The 24,712-nt window shown below is 28.6% G+C and overlaps 1 protein-coding gene across 1 annotated transcript in view; it reads left to right on the top strand.

Annotated features, from left to right (window-relative positions):
• The window catches only part of LOC103580770 (hemicentin-2), a 167,709-nt gene that overhangs the window by 121,248 nt on the left and 21,749 nt on the right, over positions 1–24,712 (top strand). Inside the window, exon 6 of the mRNA XM_014441311.1 lies at positions 7,594–7,724. Within this exon, the coding sequence (XP_014296797.1) occupies positions 7,594–7,724 (131 nt within the window). The remainder of the gene's footprint in view (positions 1–7,593; positions 7,725–24,712) is intronic.

Here is a 24,712-nt window from a genome sequence, read left to right as displayed (position 1 = left end):
CCACTGACAGCGTGAATCCCTTGAGGGATTCTAATGAATCGAATTCTCCCACTCTCTATACCCCATTCCTACTTTCCTCGGCTGGTTTAAATTCCATATTCACAGGCACTCACACTCATACTCTCTGGACCTCGTTGCCGTATTATATATGTATATATACTCAATTTCATTTCACGTATAATAAACTACTAAATTTATTAGGTATTGCAGTATTATGACAAAAAAAAAATGGAAAAAAGAAAAAGGACCTTTTAAAAGTGCACAGTGCAGACGTAGTCGCTTTTCTTTGGTTCATGAACTTTTTGTTGTACTCTACTGTCCAATTTTGCAGGACATTGTCCTCATATCAAATCTGATAATCTTCGTTTATAAAGTCCCTGTTGGATAAAATACTGCCTACAAAAAAAAATGTGATAAAATAGAAGAGAAATCTGAAACGGACAAGAATAAAAATCTAGTGTAAAATCTAAACCATGTGCGGAAGAATCTGGCTTCATCAGAATCAAAAAAGAAAAAAAATGTACAGTGTATAGAGACAAGAAAAACTGGGACAACGATTTCATTTCATTTGGCTCCGAGGATTACACTGTGATAAATTGAATCGACACTCTTCGATTCACTTGATCACGACTTCCGATGACTCTTTGCCAAACTTAACGTGCCAACCACTCTATTTTAAGTTTTATGGATAATACTCGTTGCAATTGTTATTTCATTCAAGTGATAACGGATACTTTTTTATTTATTTCATGATAAATTGCTCTTAAGTATAATTACACGACAGTTTTATAAAATCTTTGGGTAGAAAAGACCGTGATACTTAAACAAGTCTATTTATTTTATGGATTATAATTATGATACGGATTTTTTTTAATCGTCTTTAACAAAGTTGTTATTATCATTTTATAATCTTAATACAATGCTGCTTTTTTTTTCACAATTCAATTACGAAGCAATGAGATGTGTCCTGCCAACGCTTATTCGCTCTCAGCTTGACCATTTGGAAGATAATTTATTAATGAATAAAAAGAACACAATTTTTGCCGCCTTCTTTAAAAATAATGATCATAAAAAAAAATGTCAAAAACAACTTTATCGTTTTTTATTATTTTAGATTCTAAAACTGTCAAAGAGTGACGCAATAGTGTCATTTATAACACCGATTTAGTTAAATAATTTAAAATTAGTATTGACTTATTGAAAAATGAATTGATTTGAATAAAGACAGAGATCAAGATAGTAGCGCGTGAGAGCTAGAAATCCTGGTAGATCCTAATTACAGTAGATTACCATAAGTTACCATATTTTGCCATAATTTACCGTAAAGTACGGTAGTTATATGGCAAATTTGCCGCAGTTTACGGTTACTTTTGAATTCCCACGGCACTTTACAGCAACATACAATAATTTACAATATTTTACGGCAAATTACAGTAAATGCGCGGTCAAATGCGGTAATTTGCATAAGAAAACGGTTATTTACGGCAATTTCTGGTATTTTTACCACAACACCGTGAAATATTCTACTTTGCGGTAAAATACCGAAATTTCGCAGTAAATCTACACGCTTACGATGAAATACTGCAATGTTACCGCAAATTTGCGATAAAATACCGTAAGTTAACCGAAAAAAATACTACCCCGTATAAAAATAACATATATGGTCAAAATATATCTAAAAATATATGATAAATATCAGAAAATATATGTGGCCAATTTAACTATATTTTCTGATATAGTTTTCTTATATTAAAGAATATAATATTCGTCATATACGAGTCTGTATATGTTTAGCATATATAAAATATATATGTCAATCATATACAAAAAATATATTTTTATCATATATGAAAATATATCTTCTTGTCATGTACAAAAACTATATTTTGATCATACATAAAAATATATATTTCTATCATATGCGAAAAATATATTCTGATCACCTATAAATACATATATTTTTATTGTGTATGAAAAAAAAAGTTACACTCTTTAAATTGCAGATTAAATTATCGAAATTAGTTAATTTCAAGTGAATATATTATATACCCATATACATATACATACACCGAATGAAATATAGACTTAAATATAACAAAGAAAATATATGGTGCCATGTATAATATAAATTATATGCTACCATATATTTCATTTCATATAAAAATTTCATATTTCTGAATATAAAAGGAAATATATCGATACAATATATTATATGTAAATGTATATATGGCTTAATATAAAAAACATATAAGTTACATATATGGAATACATATATTTACTACTATACATAATTTAATATTAAAATGGCGAAAATCTCTAAGTGATTTTTTATAATATACAATATAATATATCATATATTTTTTGTTGCAAACATTTATGATTTTATATATTTTAACCATATATTGTATTTTCATACGGGGCACCTTTAATATGCCGCAATTTACCGCGGAATACCATAACTTACCGTGAAAATGCGGTATTTTTACCCAATTATTTCGAAGGTCGTAAGATATGGTAATTATTGTAAGCAACGGTAATATACCGTCATTCGGATCCATTCGAAATGTGAGGTATGAAAAGTATCACGCGTGTTTCAAAGAACTTGGAATATCTAAATATTGGATCAGAATGAAAAGCTTAAACTCTTCAATCCATCTCATCAATTAATGTTTTGAATAACTTACATGAAAAAATATACTTTTGTTTGTTTAAGATCCATAATAAACTCAATATAACTTCAAAATTCTTCATAAAAATACCTTGGGTCAAAAAATTAGATCTGTTTTAATATAAATGATGAATTCAAATATTTTTTCTTCAATTCAAATTTATAAATCGTATTCATTTAGTATAGAAATTTTTTAATCTGTTTTTGCTTGTACTATTCCTTATCCAGCCCAATATCAGACTTATTTCCGTATGATACTTAGTCAGTTTCAAATCGGGCTTAGACTAAAAACAGACTTTTTTTGTTATAATTATTGGTCTGTATTCAGTTGTTTTTAAGGACAAAAACATACTTTATTTACTATTATTTTTAGTCTGTTTTTAATCGCTGTTAGATCTAAAACAGGACTTTTTAAAAGTATAAATAATAATAATAATCTAGATTTATAAATTTATTTTAATTTTCTTAATATTTAAAACGCTAATGCGCTTCCATAATAAGATGTCACAAGAATTCTGATGTTTTCTAATACCAAAATATTTTCGATTTTATCCAGTAAATAAGAAAATTTTTTTTGGACATTTTAAGAGTTATTTTATCACTTTTATTCAATGCTATAAATATTCAGTCAAGACAACTAAAAATTAAGCTGTCAAACTTTCATTAACTGCCAACATTTTTAAACAAAAGATACTAAATAAATAGTAAACAAAACATAATCAATTCTGTAACTTAATATTTTTTTTATAAATATTGCCCATAAATAAAAATTTTATAAGTCCATGATTTAATCTACTCTTGTCCTTGCAAATTTTCAGAACTAAAATTTTTTAAAGTTCAAAAATTAATCTAGTTTAGCCTGCCCGTAATGCAATTGTTTTTTAAAACAACAGGTCGAAAACAGCTTTAAATTTTTGTAAAAGATCAAAAACAGATCAAATAGTCCAATTACACTTAAATCGAATCAAATTTTTCGACCCGGGGTCTCCATTTTTAAACAAATTTTTTCACTGTATTTTGTTACTGCATATATATTTTGCCTCACTCTGAAATTATGACCTCTTGTGAAATTAATACCTTGAAAAAAAAAAAAAAAAAAAAAAAAAAAAAAAAACACTTTTAGTTATCAAATTACCAGCGTTTTCTGTTTGACAATTAATCAAAGATATATAGCCAAAATTTAATTTGAAATATCGATACAAAAAGTTCGATTTAATTAATTTTTGTAATAAAATAAAGTAATTCGACTCGAGTATATTAGAAATTTTTTTTTTTCCAATTTTAATACTGCGTGGTAAGGAAATTTTTTTTCCAGCATTAATGGAATAGAGTACCGAAGCAGTTATTGAACTGCTATATGTTAACTTTCGAAAAAAACGGTTTCTCGTTGTAAATAATAAAATTTTAATTAAAAATATGTTTTTTTTTTTTTAAAAGAAAACATCAAAACACTACGGGATATTGTTTAAAATAATAAAATACTATATCATAGACGAAATAAAAAATAGTTATATTAATTAATAACGGATTGTGTTCATGTAAGGTAATAGGAAATTGTTTTCACAGTAAACATGAGCTATAAAATAATTTTCAGTGGCTTTATTATACTGTTTTATTATTATTTTCTTTCTTGTATTTCTATTGCATGGCAAGTGCGGTCGGCAAGAGTGAAGCAAGATCAAGCAAATGTATATAACCACCGGAGGTACGGGCGTACCTGTGCACTTGTGTACACGTTCTGCGGAGAGTACATGCATAATGAAAATTAAGCCAGGGTGGTCTACCGAGTGAACCGCGTATAAAGCAGTGTGTACCCGCATACACGTCACAGCTCTTTTGGGTCTTTTAAATAGACGCATACAAAAGCATTCATAAGCTTTTCATTTTTATACATTCTGTATTATATGTAATTTTAAATTTTACTTCCAAAGACATTTTACGATTTTCCTATTATATAGTTTTGTTTTGAAATTGAGACACAAAACGAATTGAGCATCAAATAATTGTCAAATAATTATTTGATTATTTAATGTTGCATCATAGAATGATATAAGGGGTTATAATTTAACAACCTAGTCGATCTTAAAAATTTCCATTTCCTTTTAATAGTTTAGTTATCGGCTATTAATGAAACAGAGTACAGAACAAAAACATATTTATATAAAAATTACGTCAATCATTGCATCACAGATTTTCTACTTCTTTATCATTTGTTCTTTGATATCCTAATGTGGATACTATTTACAATTACACGATCATATATATAAGTCAGCGCAGTGGATAGCATTCAGGACTTTAAACCGGAAGGATGCGGGTTCGAGCCCAGCAGTCATTGGATTTTTTTTATTAACAAAAAACATGCTTACTTTCTTTAGGAGATGATCCTAATTCATTAGATCACATTCCGGATTCAATTAAAATTTTCTTATTTTTTTTTCGCAATATAATAAATTTTTTTGAATAATTACTAATAAGGCAACCCTGATAAGGATTTGATGAGGTTACTCTGATAAAGATCTCATGGATCACTAGCGTTGCATTCATATCAATTCGTCGTCAGGATATCTCGATCTGCTCTTATTTGAAATAAGATCAACCTGATAAGGAGCTTGTCGGATCCTTATAAAAAATTCTAGTTAGATTTACTTATAGTTGTCTTTAACAAAAATCCAGACAAAATAAGAAATTTTTTCCATCAATGACTTCATATGGGCCAATCAGATCCACTCAAAGATCGCTAAAACCAATGTATTCAAAGTCGCCTAAGAATTGGCCACAAAAAGGCGTCACACCATTACTTCATATCCATGAGCCACCTGATAAATGTCCCAAATGTCATATAAACCTCACCTTTCACCACCTTGTGATTGACTGTTCCAAAACTACCGACTTCAGAAAGGACCTACCATCAAATATATCAAGCTGCCTTAATATCAAGAACAACATGGATAAAATCATCACTATTGAAGAACCTAAAACTGTACAATAATATATAATATGGATACGTTATTCTTTTCTTCTCTTTATTATTATAGATTAATATGGCCAAGGATACCCTGTCATAATATTCAGTTCAAACTGTTCCTTAATCAAGTCAGGTGTGCTATAATATGAATACGTAAATAATAATGTAATATAATCATTAAATGTGCACATACACTTTTCGTGATCTAGAAGTGTTTTTAAATTCACGGCGAGTCAGAAAAGTGCGTAGCGATTCACGTTTAAATCGCTACGTGGCAAAACAAAACTATAATCATTAGTTGAGATTACTATACTGCTATACACATCCCTTCATAGTTACTACTACCATACACTTTTCTCAGTGTATATATACTCAGTGATAACACATTACATTAATAACATAAATACACCACTGTGGATACATTCATATTATCTAGCAAAATATTTATTTCTCTCACAAATAATAAATATCTACGCTCAACTTGGCCGTGGTTTTCAAGTATTCCTTTGGGATCTCATAATTAACGTTATAAAAAATTTAAATTTACTGCTACTGCAGTATAGAATACCATTACGTTAATTTAGTGTGAATCCTCATGACAATTTATTCATTGATAAATACATTTCATTTAACACTATATAGTTTGATTTTTGTCGGAAATAATGTTTTTACATTTGTAATAATTAAAACATATAAATATCTGCGAGTTTAAAATATAATCTGTGAGGTTAAGTATATTGTGTGACTAGGGATGAAACAAAACATTTTTGACTAAGGGATCTACCTCGCCCTCAAGCGACACTCGTAATCGAAAAATATAATTAAGTGACTAAGGGTGGACATTAACCGGAGGTATGATCAAAAATCCTCATCGCGCGTGATATCTAACCACAGCCACTATGAATCCATACACAGAAAAAAATAATCGGTAGCAGCTACGGAACAAAAATCAGTAACTGCTACTGGAATTATTGGTAGCTGTTACCGAAACAATAGATAGCGGCTACAAATAATTTTTTCCGTGTACCTCTGTGGGCCACATACTTCAGACATCTTATGAAATAAAAAGACTCTGGCTGAAGAGGGCTTTCAGCGACCCCCGGTGGCACTAGTTTCCTGTACTGGTCAACAGGTTGCTTCGTGATAGATGGTGAGATGCAACTCCTCCTCAATGCCCGAAAAAGGGCTTCCTCTATTTGATACCATTCAGTTTCTAGCAAACTATTATCCATTTGTTCAGTCCCTGATGAATTTTCCACTCTCCAAGCCTTCAGCTGTTCTAATTATTCAAGCCAAGTCAAAGTTACTTACAACTCGTTGATAAGGCTACAGCGACACCTGTTAGTTTCCTGCAACGGTTGTATTGGTTGGAGTATCAAAGGTGAAGCCCCCGTAAAGGGTGGTGCTTGCTGGTTTGGGAGCCCATTTTTAAGGGACTTTGGCCTGTTCCCAAAGGACGAAACAAGTTTGTTTTTGTTTGCTGACTGAGAGAATTCGTAGTTTACACATTCGCTAATATTCATTCGCGGTATTGGACTGAAACTAGCTTGTTGTAACTGGCTGTAGAGAGATTGAAACTTCAGATTTTGATAGTAGTAACTAAAAGTTAATAAATTAGAGCTTAATAAACAAATTTCAATTTCAAAAAGCTATCATGTTACATGCAATGTAAATAGCAACGAACATCAGCGATGTTTAAAATTAAGTACAGTTTTTTACATAAATTTTTCAATAAACTGGTCTGAAATTGTGACTAATTTGTTTATTAAAATATCCTTTGAGTAATTAAGTCCTCTGTTTACTATTGTCGAGTACTTGATTGTATGACAAAGAGATAAAAATAAAAATGAGCATGACAAAAAAATATTGAGTGAGAGTAAAACCTGCTTGATACTTTGTGCTTGATGTTTGAAATGAAATGAAACGAAATAATAATAATAATAATTTTTTCTTATTTCAGATAAACCAGTGATGACACTAAGAATGGGTTCATCATTAAATCCCGAAGTTATTAAAGAAGGTGATGCCGTCTATTTCGAATGCAACGTAAAAGCTAATCCACCAGTGTCGAATTTGAGCTGGTATCACCAGGTAACTTTGAATATCATTGTATTTGTCAATTATATCACGGTAATCATTATCTCCATTGATTAAACACAACTTATTATCTAAATATAATTTTAATATTACCTTCGAATGAATGAGCATATAGCATTACAAAGTCAAAATTGATAAACATAATTCGATAATACTCAGTAATTTACATATCCATTGATTTTAATATAATTATTTGCATGAATAAGTTACTATACGCGTATAACTATATATTAATAACTCGTTTTCATTGTCTTTACAAATATTAATCTATTTAATGACATGTAAATTTATCATTACACAAATTCGGGACCTCTAAATTTATCCGAATATGATATAACTGATTATTATTGCTATATTTACATTTATTTTAATTAGCAATTTGAAATACTTGTTTAAAATAATGAATTTCGAGTTATTGAATCGAAAAAGTAATAGTTTGGAAAAACTATATTTAATTTATCTGAGTAATATTTTCTAAAAATAAAAATATAAAAAAAAAAATATTAAAAACGAGAGAAGTTTTTAAATTAATAGTATCAGAAGATTTATATGTACCCGTCAAGTTCAGAAAGATAAATCCGTGAGATAAAAAAATCTTAAGAAAAGTTAAATGAGAACAATCTGAAGATGGTATGAAATAAGAACGGTATTGTCTAAAGATGGATTTTTGAAAATAGAAACGTCAAGAATAGAGTCGATTCACGAGTTAAAACTCTTTTTCTCAACAAACTTACCACCTTCATGTGAAAACTTCAATTACGTAGCCAACAAACCCTTACTGCCTGCAGCGAATTAAAAGGATCTCAGGCGTTAAATTCTTTTTCACGTATCCAACATCTTTTTATGTTGTTTTATTTTGTGTTTTAGTTTATTTAATTTTTTTTTTTTTTTTTTTAACTTGACTCTTTTATCATACATAAAAGATTTTCTAACAGCAGAATTAACGTTAGCTCACGTATATGGCAGAAATAATATGACTAGAAAAGAAATTCCACACATAAAAAAGTGGATTTTTTTTCTATATTTACTTTGGTGAAATTCTTATAGTTCCATAGTAAAAATTCTTACGTCATTTCGTGTAAAAAGCTTGCATATAATTATATGCGATTCACATGTAATTTAGTAGGTATTTCTCCTACACGGAGGTAAGAGAATGGTAATAATTACCATTCTACATGGCAACCAGTCCTATTTTTTGAAGCATTGGAATCATTACTATGTAACATGAGAATGATTACCATACTTCTGGTAATATTTACCATTCTACATAATAATCATGCTATTGGTAAATATTACTTTGTGGCATAGGAATCAAAGCCATGCTAGAATGGTACTGTCCCATGCTGAATAGCGTAAATGCAGTTTCAATATTAAGCGCTGATATATAGTATATACGTCCGATATAACCTGTACATATATTAATCTTAATTACTACTTATATCAATAACTATTATTTTATTGAAAATTATCAATCATACGAAACTCAAGTATTATTTGACAAAGTATCGTTGTCTACTGTATTCTGATTTACAATGTTATTCTACTACACGCATCGTCACTGCGGCAGACGGAAAAATGTATATTCCAAAGTGCTGGATTTAATATTTTTAATTTAGATAATTGTTAACTTCCTCTAAATTAATAATTCATAATTAATAATTATACTTGCAATAAAATATTAATTAAATCTATTTTCAATAAAAAATTTAATTATTATAATATTTTTCTAATAAAAATAACCCATGTTAAAATATGTTAATGTTAATATTTATTATTATATTTAAAAATTTTCCAAATCAGTTAATAATTTATTCATTATTAATTAAATAACCGAATTTTTTAATTATAAAACCTTATTTTAATAATAACCTTATTACCTTCAATTGGAAACAGCTTCATCGAAATTGTAATAATTACAATGTAGCATAGGAATGATTCCAATGTAGCATGGTAATCATTACCATGCTAGAATAAGAATGATTACCATGCTAGCATGGCTAGTGTTACCATTCAACTTCGGACAAATTACTATGTCAAATAAATAATACAGCTAAAAAACTTGCGTTACCATGCTACATAGTAATAATTACTATGTTACATTGGTCAATTTACCATTCACAACTCTCTATGTGTATATTATATTGGAATTTTCATGCATAAAAAATCTATAAAATACCTAATATTTCGAAATTCCGTTTCATTTAGATAATAAGGGAGTAAAACGTCGATGGACGGATGAAATAATCTACACAAAACAAGCGATACGGGTTTTTTTTCATTGATTTTTGGAGATTTTTTGAAAAAATTCTTAATTTTGTTAAATTTTCTTGAAAGTTTTCATTCCATGTCTTAACTGAAGTGAATCTTTTTTTTTTTCTTAAAAGTTTAACTTGAAAAATTTTTATGTCTGTAAATATTAAACTTGATATCTAAAGTTAAATAAATAATGCTGATAAACGAAAAATGAAACCTATTTTATCAGAAAATAACAACAAGTTTGGTTTATTAGTCGAAGTACGTATATCTCTATAGATAAAACTGATCTGAAGCGAAGTTCGGGGCAGAGAAACACAGACATAAATGTTTAGTTAACAAATGTGCCCAGAACATCCCAAAGCAAAAAGCCAAACTTGCCATGAATACTTGATAAATTGATTCACATTCAGATAACAATCCGAATTTCTGTTACAGTTTCCCTTACATTTCACACAATGTATAATTGTTCATATCTTAATCTTTTCAAGAGGCTATAATTTGAATTTTCATTACAAATAATAAAATTATTATTTGTGGACTTTTATTCCTTACGGAAAAAACTAATAAACACTAATAAAAGATCATTAGTGTTGACAAGTCGTTTATTAATGATCATTTGTGACCATTCGTACTCTGACTAGTAAATCTTACAACATTATTGGATGCGATTAGTGTTGAATAGTACTTTATTAGTGATCTTTAGTAGTCTGATTATTCTTACGGAAAAAAACTAATCAGCACTAATGAAAAACGCTAACCGGCGTGAAAAAAATGTATGTTTTCATTTTATATACGAAAATATATAATTATATAAAACGGCAAAAATTTATGTATGTTTGAATACAATGTTCATGTAACTTGAAAGTATATTTTTTTTTATAACATAAACTATAAAAGAAAATATATATTTTATTACAGAGCATCGTATATTTTCAAAATATAATTTCCCGGTTATAAATTCCAATATAATGAAATATAATCGAGACATTTATTTTAAAGTATAGTAACTGCTATAAAAAAAAAATAATTTTCATTATATTTTTCCAACATATCGCATTATATATTGGATAATATACTTAAAAATATATAATATAAATATTTTTTTAATCGGGAAAATGAACATTCAATTTATCAGTTTAACTCAGGAAAGAAAATAAAGGTACAGATTAATAAAGAAAGAACGGATATCTCAGTACATATTAAGTAGATCTGACCATATAGATGTTTACATGCAAGTGTGCGTTTCAATCAGGGGATGTCAATTTACAACTCTGACTTAAAAAAACTGAATTAAGATTTTTTAGGTTTACAATTTGATATAAGCTTGGAATAAACCTTTTAGACTTTAAATTTCATAAGTCGATAACATATATTACCTTATATATTAACATTATAAAATGACTTATGTGTTTATAATATAATTTCCAATATATGGAGTTCATATAGCTTGAATATATGCCAACATGTAATATTATGTATCATGTTTGTATACTTTGAAAATATATAAATATATAATTAAAACGGCAAAAAAATAGTTATTTTAATATATATGACTTCTTATATGAATAATTATACTGTAATATAAAATGTGTTATATTATTCAGTATAATTTTAGGATATAAGATTTTTTCATGCGAGAATTCTTTAGTTTTTTCGCGCACTAATGTCTTAGTGCCATAAGTGCGTTCAGTGTCATCAGTGCGTTTAATGCCGTTAGTTTGTTTAGTGTCATTGATTTGAATTTCACAGTAGAGTAGTACCGACTATTCAAATTACTAAAGAACACTTTTGAAACCTAGTTAGCACTTATTACTTCCACTTACATTGAAAGATTCACTAATCAGACTACTAATGATCACTAATGAAACGCTATTAAACACTAATTTCTTTCAATAGTGCTGCCAGACTCAATATTTGCAGTACTTTTGATCACAAATACAACACTAATCACTTCCAACAATGTTGCAAGATTCATTAGGCAGAATGCTCATGAACACTCATAGAACATTATTCAAAACTATCTACCAATAGTGTTGCAAGATCCATTAGAACTCCGACTAATGAACACAAACACCACTTTTAACACTAATCGCTTCTAAAAGTGTTGCGAGAGTCATTAGTTGAAGCACTAATAAACACTAATACAACACTATCCAACGCTAATCACAACCAATCGTGTTGTAAGATTCATTAATCAGAGTACTTATGGTCACTAATGATCACTAATATGAGGCTTATCAACACTAATGAATTATGATAGTGTTCATTAGTTTTCTTCCGTAAGGGTGGCAAATCTTACAATCCTACTAAAAGTGATGTCTGGCAGCACTAATGGAAGAGATTATCATAACAGTGTGGAAATAGTTACCATAGTAATATGGTCACCATTACAGGAATTATTCTCATGAGCGTGGTAATTATTACCATAGTTCAATTATCGTACCCATAGGTATGCATACTCTTCTTAGAAATTATAGACGTATATCCCACGTCTCCAAGTAATTATCACTTAGAACTTAGACAATCAATTCGCACTTTTCCAAGACATAAAAATAACATGGAACGTTATTCAGTAACGTTGCATCGTTAAAACAATGTAGCTATCATTAAAAAAAGCTTTGAAATTTAAAGTCAGAGAAGCTCTTAAATTTATTTACTGTCTCATTATTTTAAAATTTACTACGTAAGCATAATAAAACAGTACTTTACTCTTAAGCAGTTGCTTCAAATATAGAAATAGTAATTAAAACTGCAGTGTAATTTTTTGTTCGTGATTTCGAAAGCAGTATGCGTGGATGAATTGTTCTAGCTGTCGCAACTGATTTAAAATACTCTCACTCATAAATGAGAAATGACCTTCATCACCGATAAAATCTACGACAGTAGTCTAGACTGTGGTGTGTGTGCGTGTGTGTATGAGAGTGTGTGCGATCGTCCAAACAAGCGCGTTAGCTATATTGAAATTATTGTGAATTTCCGAGTCAAGCATTGTCACCTCCCATTTATTCATTCATTCGCTCATTCAATGTCAAAATACACTTTCGAGAGTAAACTTTTGTCAATTTTAAAAACTAAAGCCAATAAATTTTTCACAATACCTCTACTAAAATTCTCTTCACTTCCAACAAAATCTCTGCCTTTTTTTAAACGGGTATATACTTTTAACTCTCATTGCATTGACATGTATGATATATGTTTAAATATATAATATCATTGTCAATTTGTTTAAATATTTATTTACAGGAATATAATTTGATAATCGGGAATCAGTATCATGATGATAAAATCGGTGATAGAATAATGAAAAATATACTGTCAGATATTATTATTATTGTATATTTGTTTATGTATACCCATATATATTAGCAATACGTGTATAAACCAAATATATGTATAGAGAAAACTATGTAGAAAACGTAATACTCTGATATGGAGCAGGTAACGGATGTGGTTTTGCTGAACGGTGACTGCACAATCTCGTTCACTAATATGGTTTATGCTGTAAGCGATATTAATTCCGATGGAAATTCAGTTAAACTTTGTTTTATAATATTTTTTGTATAAATGGATTCAGATACTGTAATAAGTAAATGTTTTAGATTTCAGACGCGAAAAAAACCCAAAAGACAACAGTTTTCATAGCAACAGTGTCAATTTAAATCCAATCTAGGCAAAAGTGAATTAGATCTTCATAGATATAAGGAGATCTAATTTGTTCCATTTTGAGATTCTATGTACATCCACCTAAATCTACGATCTATTAAGAAGATCAAACTAAATCTACTCTCTTAATCTGCATCAGTGAATATTCACTGATTATCAATGAATATTCACTGATATTCAAATCTGTGGAAATCGCTTCACTATTCTAATCAATAAAATTGTTACTGAATAAAATAGTGATCGTAACAGATGTAATTAGTCATAACTACTGATTCAGTTTTTGATGCGGAGAAAAATCAGTATTTATTGATTAGTGCACATTGAAAAATACAAAAATTCTTATCATGATCATATATTAAGCCGTTGATGAAAATAGAATCAACATATACAAGTTTTTCGATCAAATACGTTCTCCATTCTGTAACCAAGTGGTATTTCTTCAGGCTCTACATATTCACTGCATTCTTTTGATACATCGATTTGTTGATTTAAATTCTTCAATCCATCAAATGGGTTTTTAAAGTCAAATTTATTTAATAAGTCTTCCATTTCAATATCATCAAGTTATTGTCTGTTAAATTATAGTAATTTTCCATTACAAAAGATTGTAAACATTTATCTGAAAACAATAATGATATTTATTTATAAACATAAAATAATTATTAAGACAATTTCAGGTTATGCATTACCTAAAATGTAAATCAACTGCATACACAAAAACATTTCAGAATTATTCTACTCATATTCAATTGAGACAAATAAATAAGTTTCATTATAGTATATAAATTATAAATTAACTTTTGTTTGTTATAATATTTTAAACTTACCATAATAATAGTGTAATATAAATTATAATCTTTCATTGTAACTTGCAATCAACCTCTGTCTAACGAACGAGCTCCCAAGTATAGATGGCACTCTTTACTGCCATGAAGCTAAATTCACTGATTAGTCAGTAAGTTGATTCAAAGCTACTGATCTTTCAGTAAATTTTGTAACTACACAAAAAAAAATATTTTGCGGATATCACTATGCCAGTATAGTCGTGAACGCCATACTGTCTTGGAGTATTTCATATACTATTTTAGTATCTGTCTTGGACCATACCAGGACGGTGGTAAACGCCATGCATTTCTTACCGGATATCTAGATCGTTTCCTTCATGACGCGCATTACGATGTATTAGATCCTATCAATCACAAGATTCTTATTTAATGTGCCTAAAGAGAACTATGAGTATCTAAATACCACGAATGATATCAATGTAGACTTAAAATTTAAAAAAATGAGATCTGCTTCAACATTATTATATTATTATGGTAAGAAAAGGAAGTTTGAGTTTATTGGTATTCATTTTTTGAGGATAAGTTTTAGTGAAGATATACGACAGCACTAATATAAACGATTCTTGTTACATTTATTTTAGATACTCTACTACTATGATGACAATAACATTTTATTATGAAACATTAATTGCATCCATAATTTTTTTTTCACTCTCAGACTATTAACTAACTCGTAGCTAAATTTAGAATAACTTTACTCGAGATATTAAACTTGGAATTGGTCAAAGCTTTGATTACGCCTCGATTGCATTCACACTGTGATTAATGTTCTGCACTTTGAAAAGAAAATAATTTTTCAAAAGAAAAACTTTATTGAGCTAAAAAGTTCTTTCTCAATTTTGATATGGATTAAATTTGCATATTTTTCTTGACTGGAAGTCAACTACGAGCATAATAATTTTTCTAATTACACAAATTTCTCATTCAAATGGAAATTATCAATCTTGTTAATATTCATTGTCTAAGGTACCGGGAGTATTAAGGCTGAGATAAGGGAGATTTTGACTAGAATCGAAAATATTGCATTGAATTATCGAATTGTATCATTAATCTTTATTTCAATACATTAACCATAAAATGTAATGAAGTAATGGTAATTTCTACCAGAAACAAACAAAAAATTTTACTTTTACAAAAACCATACAAATAGGCATTTTACTATGGTAGGGTAATAAGGCCTAGATTAAATTAGAGACGAATCATCACTTAAATTTAGTAACAATACTTTTTAAGAGTCAGAAGACTAGATTGTTTTTTATAATTTCTTCTGCGCAACAGCATATGACGGATGATGAAATACAGAAGACAGGGAACGCAGTATCCGGGTTCTATAAATTTGTCGTAAAATCTCCATGCAAGACCCTTCTACTAGAGTAGCCTTTAGCGGAGGTGATTATTTTAAATATCATTTTTATCATTTAGGCCTTATTACCCGACAGGCCTTTTTACGGGTACCTTATTTGTTTAATTTCGACTTCGAAATCCTATTGATCTTTCTATATCTAGACATTCATATGATTGCTCGAGTGTCCATATCTTTGATTACTAAAAGTTAAATATTTTTCGAAATATTCAATAAAAAAATTTGCTGTAATTTTCATTAGACCTTACTTGCATTAAAAATCTCTTTCGATCTACAAACTCTTTTATCAGCGAGTTTGTTTTTATAAATAAAATACGATTACCAGATGAAACATTTTATTCTAGCAAGTTACTTTCCTCGGTAAAAAAAAAGGTTTTGACTTTCATACTTTTTTCTGATTTTTAAGACAGTTATTTTTCAGTTTAAGTAATTATTCTTTTTTTGAAGAGATATTTTTGTCTTCATAATATATTATTTAAAAAAAAAATCATTATTTGTTCTATAATTAATCACTTATTTTTTTTTATTCCAATTTTTTTATCGTTGTGTTTTACGATTCATGTTCAACATAAAATCAATGTTTTATCCATTAATTTCTCATAAACCACATACATATATATTTTTATATTTTATTTTTTTTCTTTAACGATCATAATAAATCACGTTACACTTTTTGCTTAAATAATAGTATACTGATCACCTTAATGTTTATAGCAATTCTTTTAAATCATTAATATAAATGCTTTTATCAGACCAAAAACATTTAATATATGACAATTGAAGCTGTTGATTAAATTCACAAATATTAATATAAATATATAATTTAAATTCCGGAAGTCATACTTCAGTTCACAGGCTAACCGACTACACGCTGGAAAATAAAATGATATCTATTACCACGTCGCAATAGGAATAGATTATCATGTTGTATGTGATAATTGAATGATCAAAGGCAGGCGAAGTTCGATCACAATCATAAAAAAAAGTCTCGTTTGAAAATATTGTACGAGGCTTGAAATAGAATTATTATCATCGCCTACTGCTCGTGGCAACCACCACACTCGTCTTCATGTCAATGTATTATAAACGTGACGCTCATTTCACTACAACATGATTTTCGAATTATTCGCTCCTTTCCTTATGGAAAAACCTAATCAACACTAATAAGAAACACTAATGCTTTAATTTGTTCGCGCACTAATGATTTAATGTCATTAGTGCGTTTAGTATAATTAGTGTATTTAGTGTCATGAATTTGAATTTCACAGTAAAGTAATACCGACTATTCGAATTACTGATAAACACTATTGAAACCTGGTCAGTACTTATCACTTCCAGTAGTCACTAATCACTTCCAATAGTCCTGCCAGACTCAGTATTTGAAGTGCTAATGATCACAAATACAATACTAATCACTTCCTACAATTTGCAAGATTTATTAGCTAGAGTACTAATGAACACTAATAGAACCCCAACCAATAGTGTTGCAAGATCCATTACTACTTCAACTAATCAACATTAATACAATACTATTAACACTAATTACTTTTAAAAGTATTTCAAGATTCATTAGCCAAAGTACTACTAAACACTAATAGAACGTTATTCAAAACTAACCACTTCAAAAAGTGTTGCATGATCCATTGGTATTCTGACTAATCAACACTAATAAAACACTTTTAACACTAATCACTTCTAAAAGTGTTTCAAGATTCATTAGTCGAAGTACCAATGAACACTAATGCAACACTATCAAATACTAATCACATCTGATAGTGTTGCAAAATTCACTAGTCTGAGCATTAATTGTCACTTATGATCGCTAATAAAACATTTATCAGCACTATCGAGTTTTCAATGGTGTTTATAAGTGTTCATTAGTATTTTTCCTAAGGGCTATTAATTCGCAATCGTTTTATTTAATAGCGTTGTAATTATTATCTCAAGTTTTATATATTACATTTTGAATTTAAATGTGAGCTTATTGCAATTAAATATCTTAACACACTAGATTATTTTATAGTAAAATAGAAACAAATACAAGCTATTGATTAATTGAAGTGAAAATTGCCAGTCCTGTTGACATAAATTCCCATTCCTTATGGCGTGGCTACGTATATATCAAACAAATATATTCAGTTGCTGCAGAAATAGTAATTCATATAACTGAAATCGACAGTACAAACAATTTAATTTAATTCAAACGTCAACAGATGTGTAAATACAATTAAATTATTGAAAATTACAGCACTGATAAAGAGCAATTATTTTATTGACTGTAATTTATTTTTACTAATGAAATTAACAAAGTAATTATGCCTGCAAACATTGTATTAACGACTCGTTTACTATTATACAGCAAAATGTTAACAGCAGTCAAAAATTTAATCACAGTTAAAAATTATAGTCATTTACGTTAAAACAATTTTTCCTCATGTAATTTATTAATGAAGCAATTAATTATATTCTTGTATAGCATTGTGTTATTATCAAATACCCTTGTTGGAAGTGATATAATGAGATATTTAGTAGCATATAAAAATATGAAAATTTATTTTAAAATTATGTAAATATTCGAAAGAGAGATGAAAAAATATGAATATAAATTTAAAAAAGTTTAATTAGCATAAATATTTACGTGTTTAATTTTCATATTGATGCTCGTAACGCTTATTAAATAATAGAAATATTCAGTTTCGCCTGAACAGTTGAAAATGAAAAAATGGAAATGGAAAAACATTTATCTAGATTGCAACACTTTTCGCAACATTCGATTTTTATTCTCTTCACTTCGTTAAATCGTAGCATATACTCACCATCAATTCAATTCCCTTCCAACAAATTGAGAATAATAGAATTCCAATTAAACAGACCGTTTTGATATCTAAAAATAAAAACATACAAGTTAAAGTTCTCTCTTTCATTAAAACAATAGTAGAAAATAATAAGAAAGCAATGAAATAGGTACGGTTACAGTATAATGATTTATTGGAAGATAAATAAAAAAAAAAAAATAAATTAATATAAATATTTTCAGGCGTAATACACACGTTTTTCTGAAATTCTTTCTTCTACGTTCAATGTTAAGCTGATTTATATGATACGCGTTCTGAATACACTATATGCTATACAATTCATGCAAATGTGAAATATTATATTACACTTTTTATTTTTTGAATTTGTCTGTCGTAAAATCCGCTATTTTTTATTTTTTTTGATTCGCATTAATTATAATAATACACAAAATGAAATTATACCAAACTAATGATCAACTTAAACAAATATTTTATATGACCCTTTTTTATGTCATTTCTAACATAAACTGCCTTATAGCTCCGCCCGCAGAACCCTTTCTAAACTGGTTTACCTGACAGTACATTAGTGTTAGTATATAGTAAGCAATGTACTCTTTCGATCCACTTATAATTACTCAAAAAAGCGTGTTTGTTTATGTACAAAAGTTATTGATGAATGATTTTTAGCGACAGAACTGACAAGTCGCCTTTGTATTACAAACACATGAACATAGTTAGAACACTATTAATTGACTGACTAATTAATACAAAGCGCGTGTTTTTTTCAGTTCAGAACCGTCAACATACCACTCAACAATCTTTATCAAACATAATTTTAATAGACACCGATCCAATATTAGGTTTCATTCTAGATGTTTTGGTGAAATCGTCAGTGAGGCACTTCCAACACATCCTGCCTGATACTTTATACTGAAGTAGCCATAAAATTATAAATGTGATAGGCCTATACTCCACCGTCCTCCTTACCCGATGAAAAAAGTTTTTGTCTAATTATATATAATTATATATGTTCATATATATAATCATATATGATTATATATAATCATATATGAAGTTATATATAATCATGCATGATTATATATAATTATATATGACCCCATACATAATTAGATCTGATCATACCTGGCTGTTATTAGCCCATATATAAGTCTATATATGATCAGATCTAATTATATATAAGTCTATATATAATTAGATCTGATCAGATCTGATTATATATGAGTCTATATATAATTAGATATGTTCATACTTGGCTGGTATAACTCCATATATAACCATATATAAGTCTATATATGATCAGATCTAATTATATATGACTCTATATATAATTAGACATGATAATACTTGGCTGTCAACTCCATTTACTACCATATATAAGTCTATATATGATCAGATCTAAGTCTATATAAGTCTATACATAATTAGATCTGTTTAGACATGACTGATACAAATCCATATACAATTAGATCTGATCAGACATGGCTACTATAAATTCATGTATGCTCGTGCATAAGTTTATATATAATTGAATCTGATCAGACATGACTGATATAAAGTTATATGTAGTTATATATATATATTACATAATATGATAATTTTTTAATATAAATGTTATTAAATTTTTATTTTGTCAACTATCAAATAAACTTAAATTCCCAATACTTAAAAAATTTTCAAAGATTTCGGCAGCAATTTAAAAGTATTAATCGATATCGATTTATATACGAATATTTATAAGTTTATAGATAAATAGATTTGATTATATGTATCTATTGAATTCTATTGTAATTTATGTACAAAATCAAATTCATTATTAGGTGCATTATTTACGTATGATGTATCGACTTGATTATTTGAGTTAAGTAATGCCATAAACTTTTCTTTATTGCAAGTTCATAACAGACTAGAGGATCAGAGTACAATCCAGCGATCACTAAAGTTAAGCAGCATCGGCGTAGGTCATTGATTGGATGGGTGACCTCGTAGTAAAGTGGTGGTCAACGAATAGTAATTTTTTTTTTTTTATTTAAATTTAATCGATATTTATATTGATGAAATCAATAAATCCTAATTAAATTACTTAATTAATAATTTAAAGGTATTCTAAATGAGATTCTAAAAATGACTATATTCATTTATGCATTATCATGTATAAACAGATCTGATTATATATAATTAGACCTGGCCAATTTTTGGATCCAATCATATATAGACGACTATGCACAATTATATATGATTAGACAAAAACTTTTTTCATCGGGTACGGTTTTTAATAAAATGAACTATTAGATTGTTTAAATTTTACTAACTTATTGACAGATGATAAGCTAACAGAACTCAACTAAAGCCATCTATGTGCCCGATTTCCAATCAATCGCCAACAACGTGGCTTCCTCGCCACGTTGTTAAAACAAAATGTTTTGAAACCAGGAATTTTAGGTTATTACACTATGTTCCTGAAAGATTCTTTATTCTTGCACAAATACACGAAACATTCACACAGACATATTCCTACCATCGATTATCACGTTTTTTAACCTTCTCTCTATTTTCTTCCAAATATCCCCGGACCGGAAGAATAACCGCGAGTCTACTGTAATTTATTCCTCATGCAAACTGTTTTAACACCTGTTGGATCCCATCAATAAGTAGCATCGTTACACCACTTTTTTACAATGCATCATTAAAATATATATTATAAAATGTAGATACGATTTGATTTGAGCGAAAAGGTCACAAATGACTGAACGCTTTCATGTGAAAATAGAATGTGTCAAAAAAACTTGAAAACATGAAACAACTAGTTAAGAAGTTAAATTAAAATAACTTAGTAATGACGACAGCTTTTATGCAGACTGTATGTTCATGATATAAATAGTTTTGAGCTTCCAGCAATAGCCTGCGGCAAATCATCATCTTTTCATCACCTAAAAGTTGGGTTGAATGTGTCTTGAGGATGCTTGACGTTAGACGAGTTGAACAATGTCAATGTATGTATACAGCATACTTTGCACATGAATAAAAGTTAATATGCACGGTGTGTATGTAAATTTTGTTTAGTTAACGAGCTAAACGAAGGGTGTACAAGTCAACATCTCAAGTGTCCTGTGTATTCCTACGTTTGCGACTCCCGTCAGAACGGTCTGACGGTAATATACGAATCCGTAACTGAGCAAGAGAGAACGTTAATGGGAGAAGACAAGGTCATTCTTGAAATTAGACACACAACCCAGCAGTATACCTACTAACTTTTCTTGTCCGTAAACCCCGTCACTAACTTTCTCGTCAGTATAACTTCCGCTTTAATGTAGGAATTTCGTAGGACACCACCGACCATCAAGGAAAAGCTAGTTTGGATAATTTACTTTATTATTGTTTGATATTAAACTCGTGTCATAAACATAAATTTTTGAATTTATTTATTGTAATTTTTGTAACTCAATCGAAAATATGGAGATTATTTTATAATAAATTCGTACAAAAAATATCGTATTACAAAGAGAATATTTTAACAAACCTGACACATTTTGGGGTGGGTTACGTTAAAATTCGTGTCAAATACTCAAAGGACATATCAAAAACAGGTGCCCGTTTGTATGTATCTGGACAAATTAATACCATAAACATTTGAAATTTACCAATCCAGTTTTTTTTTTTACATAATATTAACTTCCGATAACGCTCAAGTACAACTTCATCGGAAAAAAGTATCAAAATCATTATTGATAATAGTTTTGATGTTTATACTACACTAGGGTCAGTTCAGGCGGTGTGGTGTAAAAATTTTCAGTGTTAAAGGTCAACACTGAAAGTGAGGTTAGAATAACACTGCTACTGATATTAATATTCTTTACCAGTGTTAAAAAAATTTCCGGTGTAAAAACATTTTTAGGAGTCGAAATTAATTTTTTTTTAATTGCTATGCGTGGATTTCTTTTTAAACCGACTTGACACCGTCACACCGGTGATATTTCATTTCAACACCACATGGTATTAAATTGAGTCCATTTTTAACACCGCTCTTTTTAAAGTATATAAATTTTTTATCATGTTTCGACCAGTATGAAAATAACATATATGATCAAAATATATGATAAATATCAGAAAATATATGTGGCGAATTTAACTATATTTTCTGATATATTTTTTTTTATATTAAAAAATATAATATTCATCATATACGAGTCCGTATATGTGTAGCATAGATAAAATATATATGTCAATCATATACAAAAAATATATTTTCATTATATATGAAAATATATATTCTTGTCATATACAAAAACTATATTTTTGTCATACATAAAAATATATATTTCCATCATATACGAAAAATATATTCTGATCATGTATAAAAACATATATTTATATTGTGTATGGAAAAAAAAGTTTCTTATTCGTATGACCCACTCCAATTAAATTAGATCTAAATTTTAATATACTCTTTGAATTGCAGATAAAATTCTCGAAATTAGTTAATTTGAAGCGAATATATAATATACCCATATACGTATGCATGCACCGAATAAGATATATGCTTAAATATAACAAAGAAAATATATGGTGCTATATATAATATAAATTATATGCTACCATATATTTCATTTCATATAAAAATTTTATGATTTTGAATATAAAAGGAAATATATCTATACAATATATTATAAGGTAAATGTAAATGTATATGGCTTAATATAAAATCATATAAGTTACATATATGGAATACATATATTTACTACTATACATAATTTCATATTAAAATGGCGAAAATCTCTATTTGATTTTTTATAATATACAATATAATATATCATATATTTTTTGTTGCAAACATACATGGTTTTATATATTTTAACCATATATTGTTTTTTCATACAGAGAGTTACGAAAATATTTAGTCTATCGAACTTTTAGCGGTAATTTAGATTATAATATTTCTTTTAATTCACGGCGTCACCTCTAGATGGCCAATCGACAAAAATCGCTCCATTAGCAAACATGTAGTGTAAGCTAACAATTCTCACTGTCCAACCCACTCAATTTAAAATGATTTTTCTTTGTTGATAGTATTTCCTTGCAACACAAAATACTATTAATCAGAACACACACGATAATTAACTTGAAAAAAATTATGTTAATATCTAGTGCTAGTTGTACCTACACAATAGCAATCACAAAACTAAATCGTCATCTAGATACATGTATAAACATCGCGTTATTCAACATGTTAAACATAAAAGATCAATAAACTATTGGAAACTGAACTTTGGCTTATTTGGTATCTTGAGACCCGAGGTCTCCAGCGTCTGTCGTGACCCCAAGTCTGAGACAAGACTCATCCCCAACTAGATAAAGGTCATGACACATATCGAGGTAGATATACCAGAAACACTCCGTCAGGACCCTTCAAGGTCCAACGTAATTTAGTCCTGATAATACGTCATAGTTATCTCCATTTTTTCTTCTTTGTTATTAATTATCATTTGGCCGTCGTTTTGTGAGAACAGTAAGACAAATATTCTTCGGATTTCTTCATAAATTGATGAAATTGTTGTATCTTTAATTTTTGAAACAATAAAACGAATTTATTTTTGTATTAGAGATAAATTTAACTTCTGATACTTTAAAAATAAAACTCCTTTTTTTAACACCACTACCGGTGGTATTTTAAAACTATTCCCGACTGTCTAGTTTATGTTAATCTACTAGAGAATGCACTTGCTAGTACGACAGATGAACAAACCGTGGTTCGTTACCCGACGTAGCCCAGTCGAGTTTTATTTATCACCAGTTACTGACATCTTTAGCAAATTAATTTATCAAATAGCCACATAAACTACTTTACAATAAAACAGTGGCCATTCAGCGTCCGAAATAGAAGTTGATTTCTCATTATTTATTTATTTAATTTAAGTTTCAATGACAAAATTGAATTAAAAATCGATTTTTTTGATAGATTTCATGAATTTTAGGAAACTGTTAAAAATAGAATTTCTGTCATAATACAGAACTCAATCATGTAGATTAAACCTTTATTCAAAT

The sequence above is a fragment of the Microplitis demolitor genome, chromosome 8 (genome assembly GCF_026212275.2).
Source record: "Microplitis demolitor isolate Queensland-Clemson2020A chromosome 8, iyMicDemo2.1a, whole genome shotgun sequence".
NCBI lineage: Eukaryota > Metazoa > Arthropoda > Insecta > Hymenoptera > Braconidae > Microplitis > Microplitis demolitor.
The sequence above is the reverse complement of the archived record's forward strand: the minus strand, read 5'-3'. Positions and strand labels throughout refer to the sequence as shown.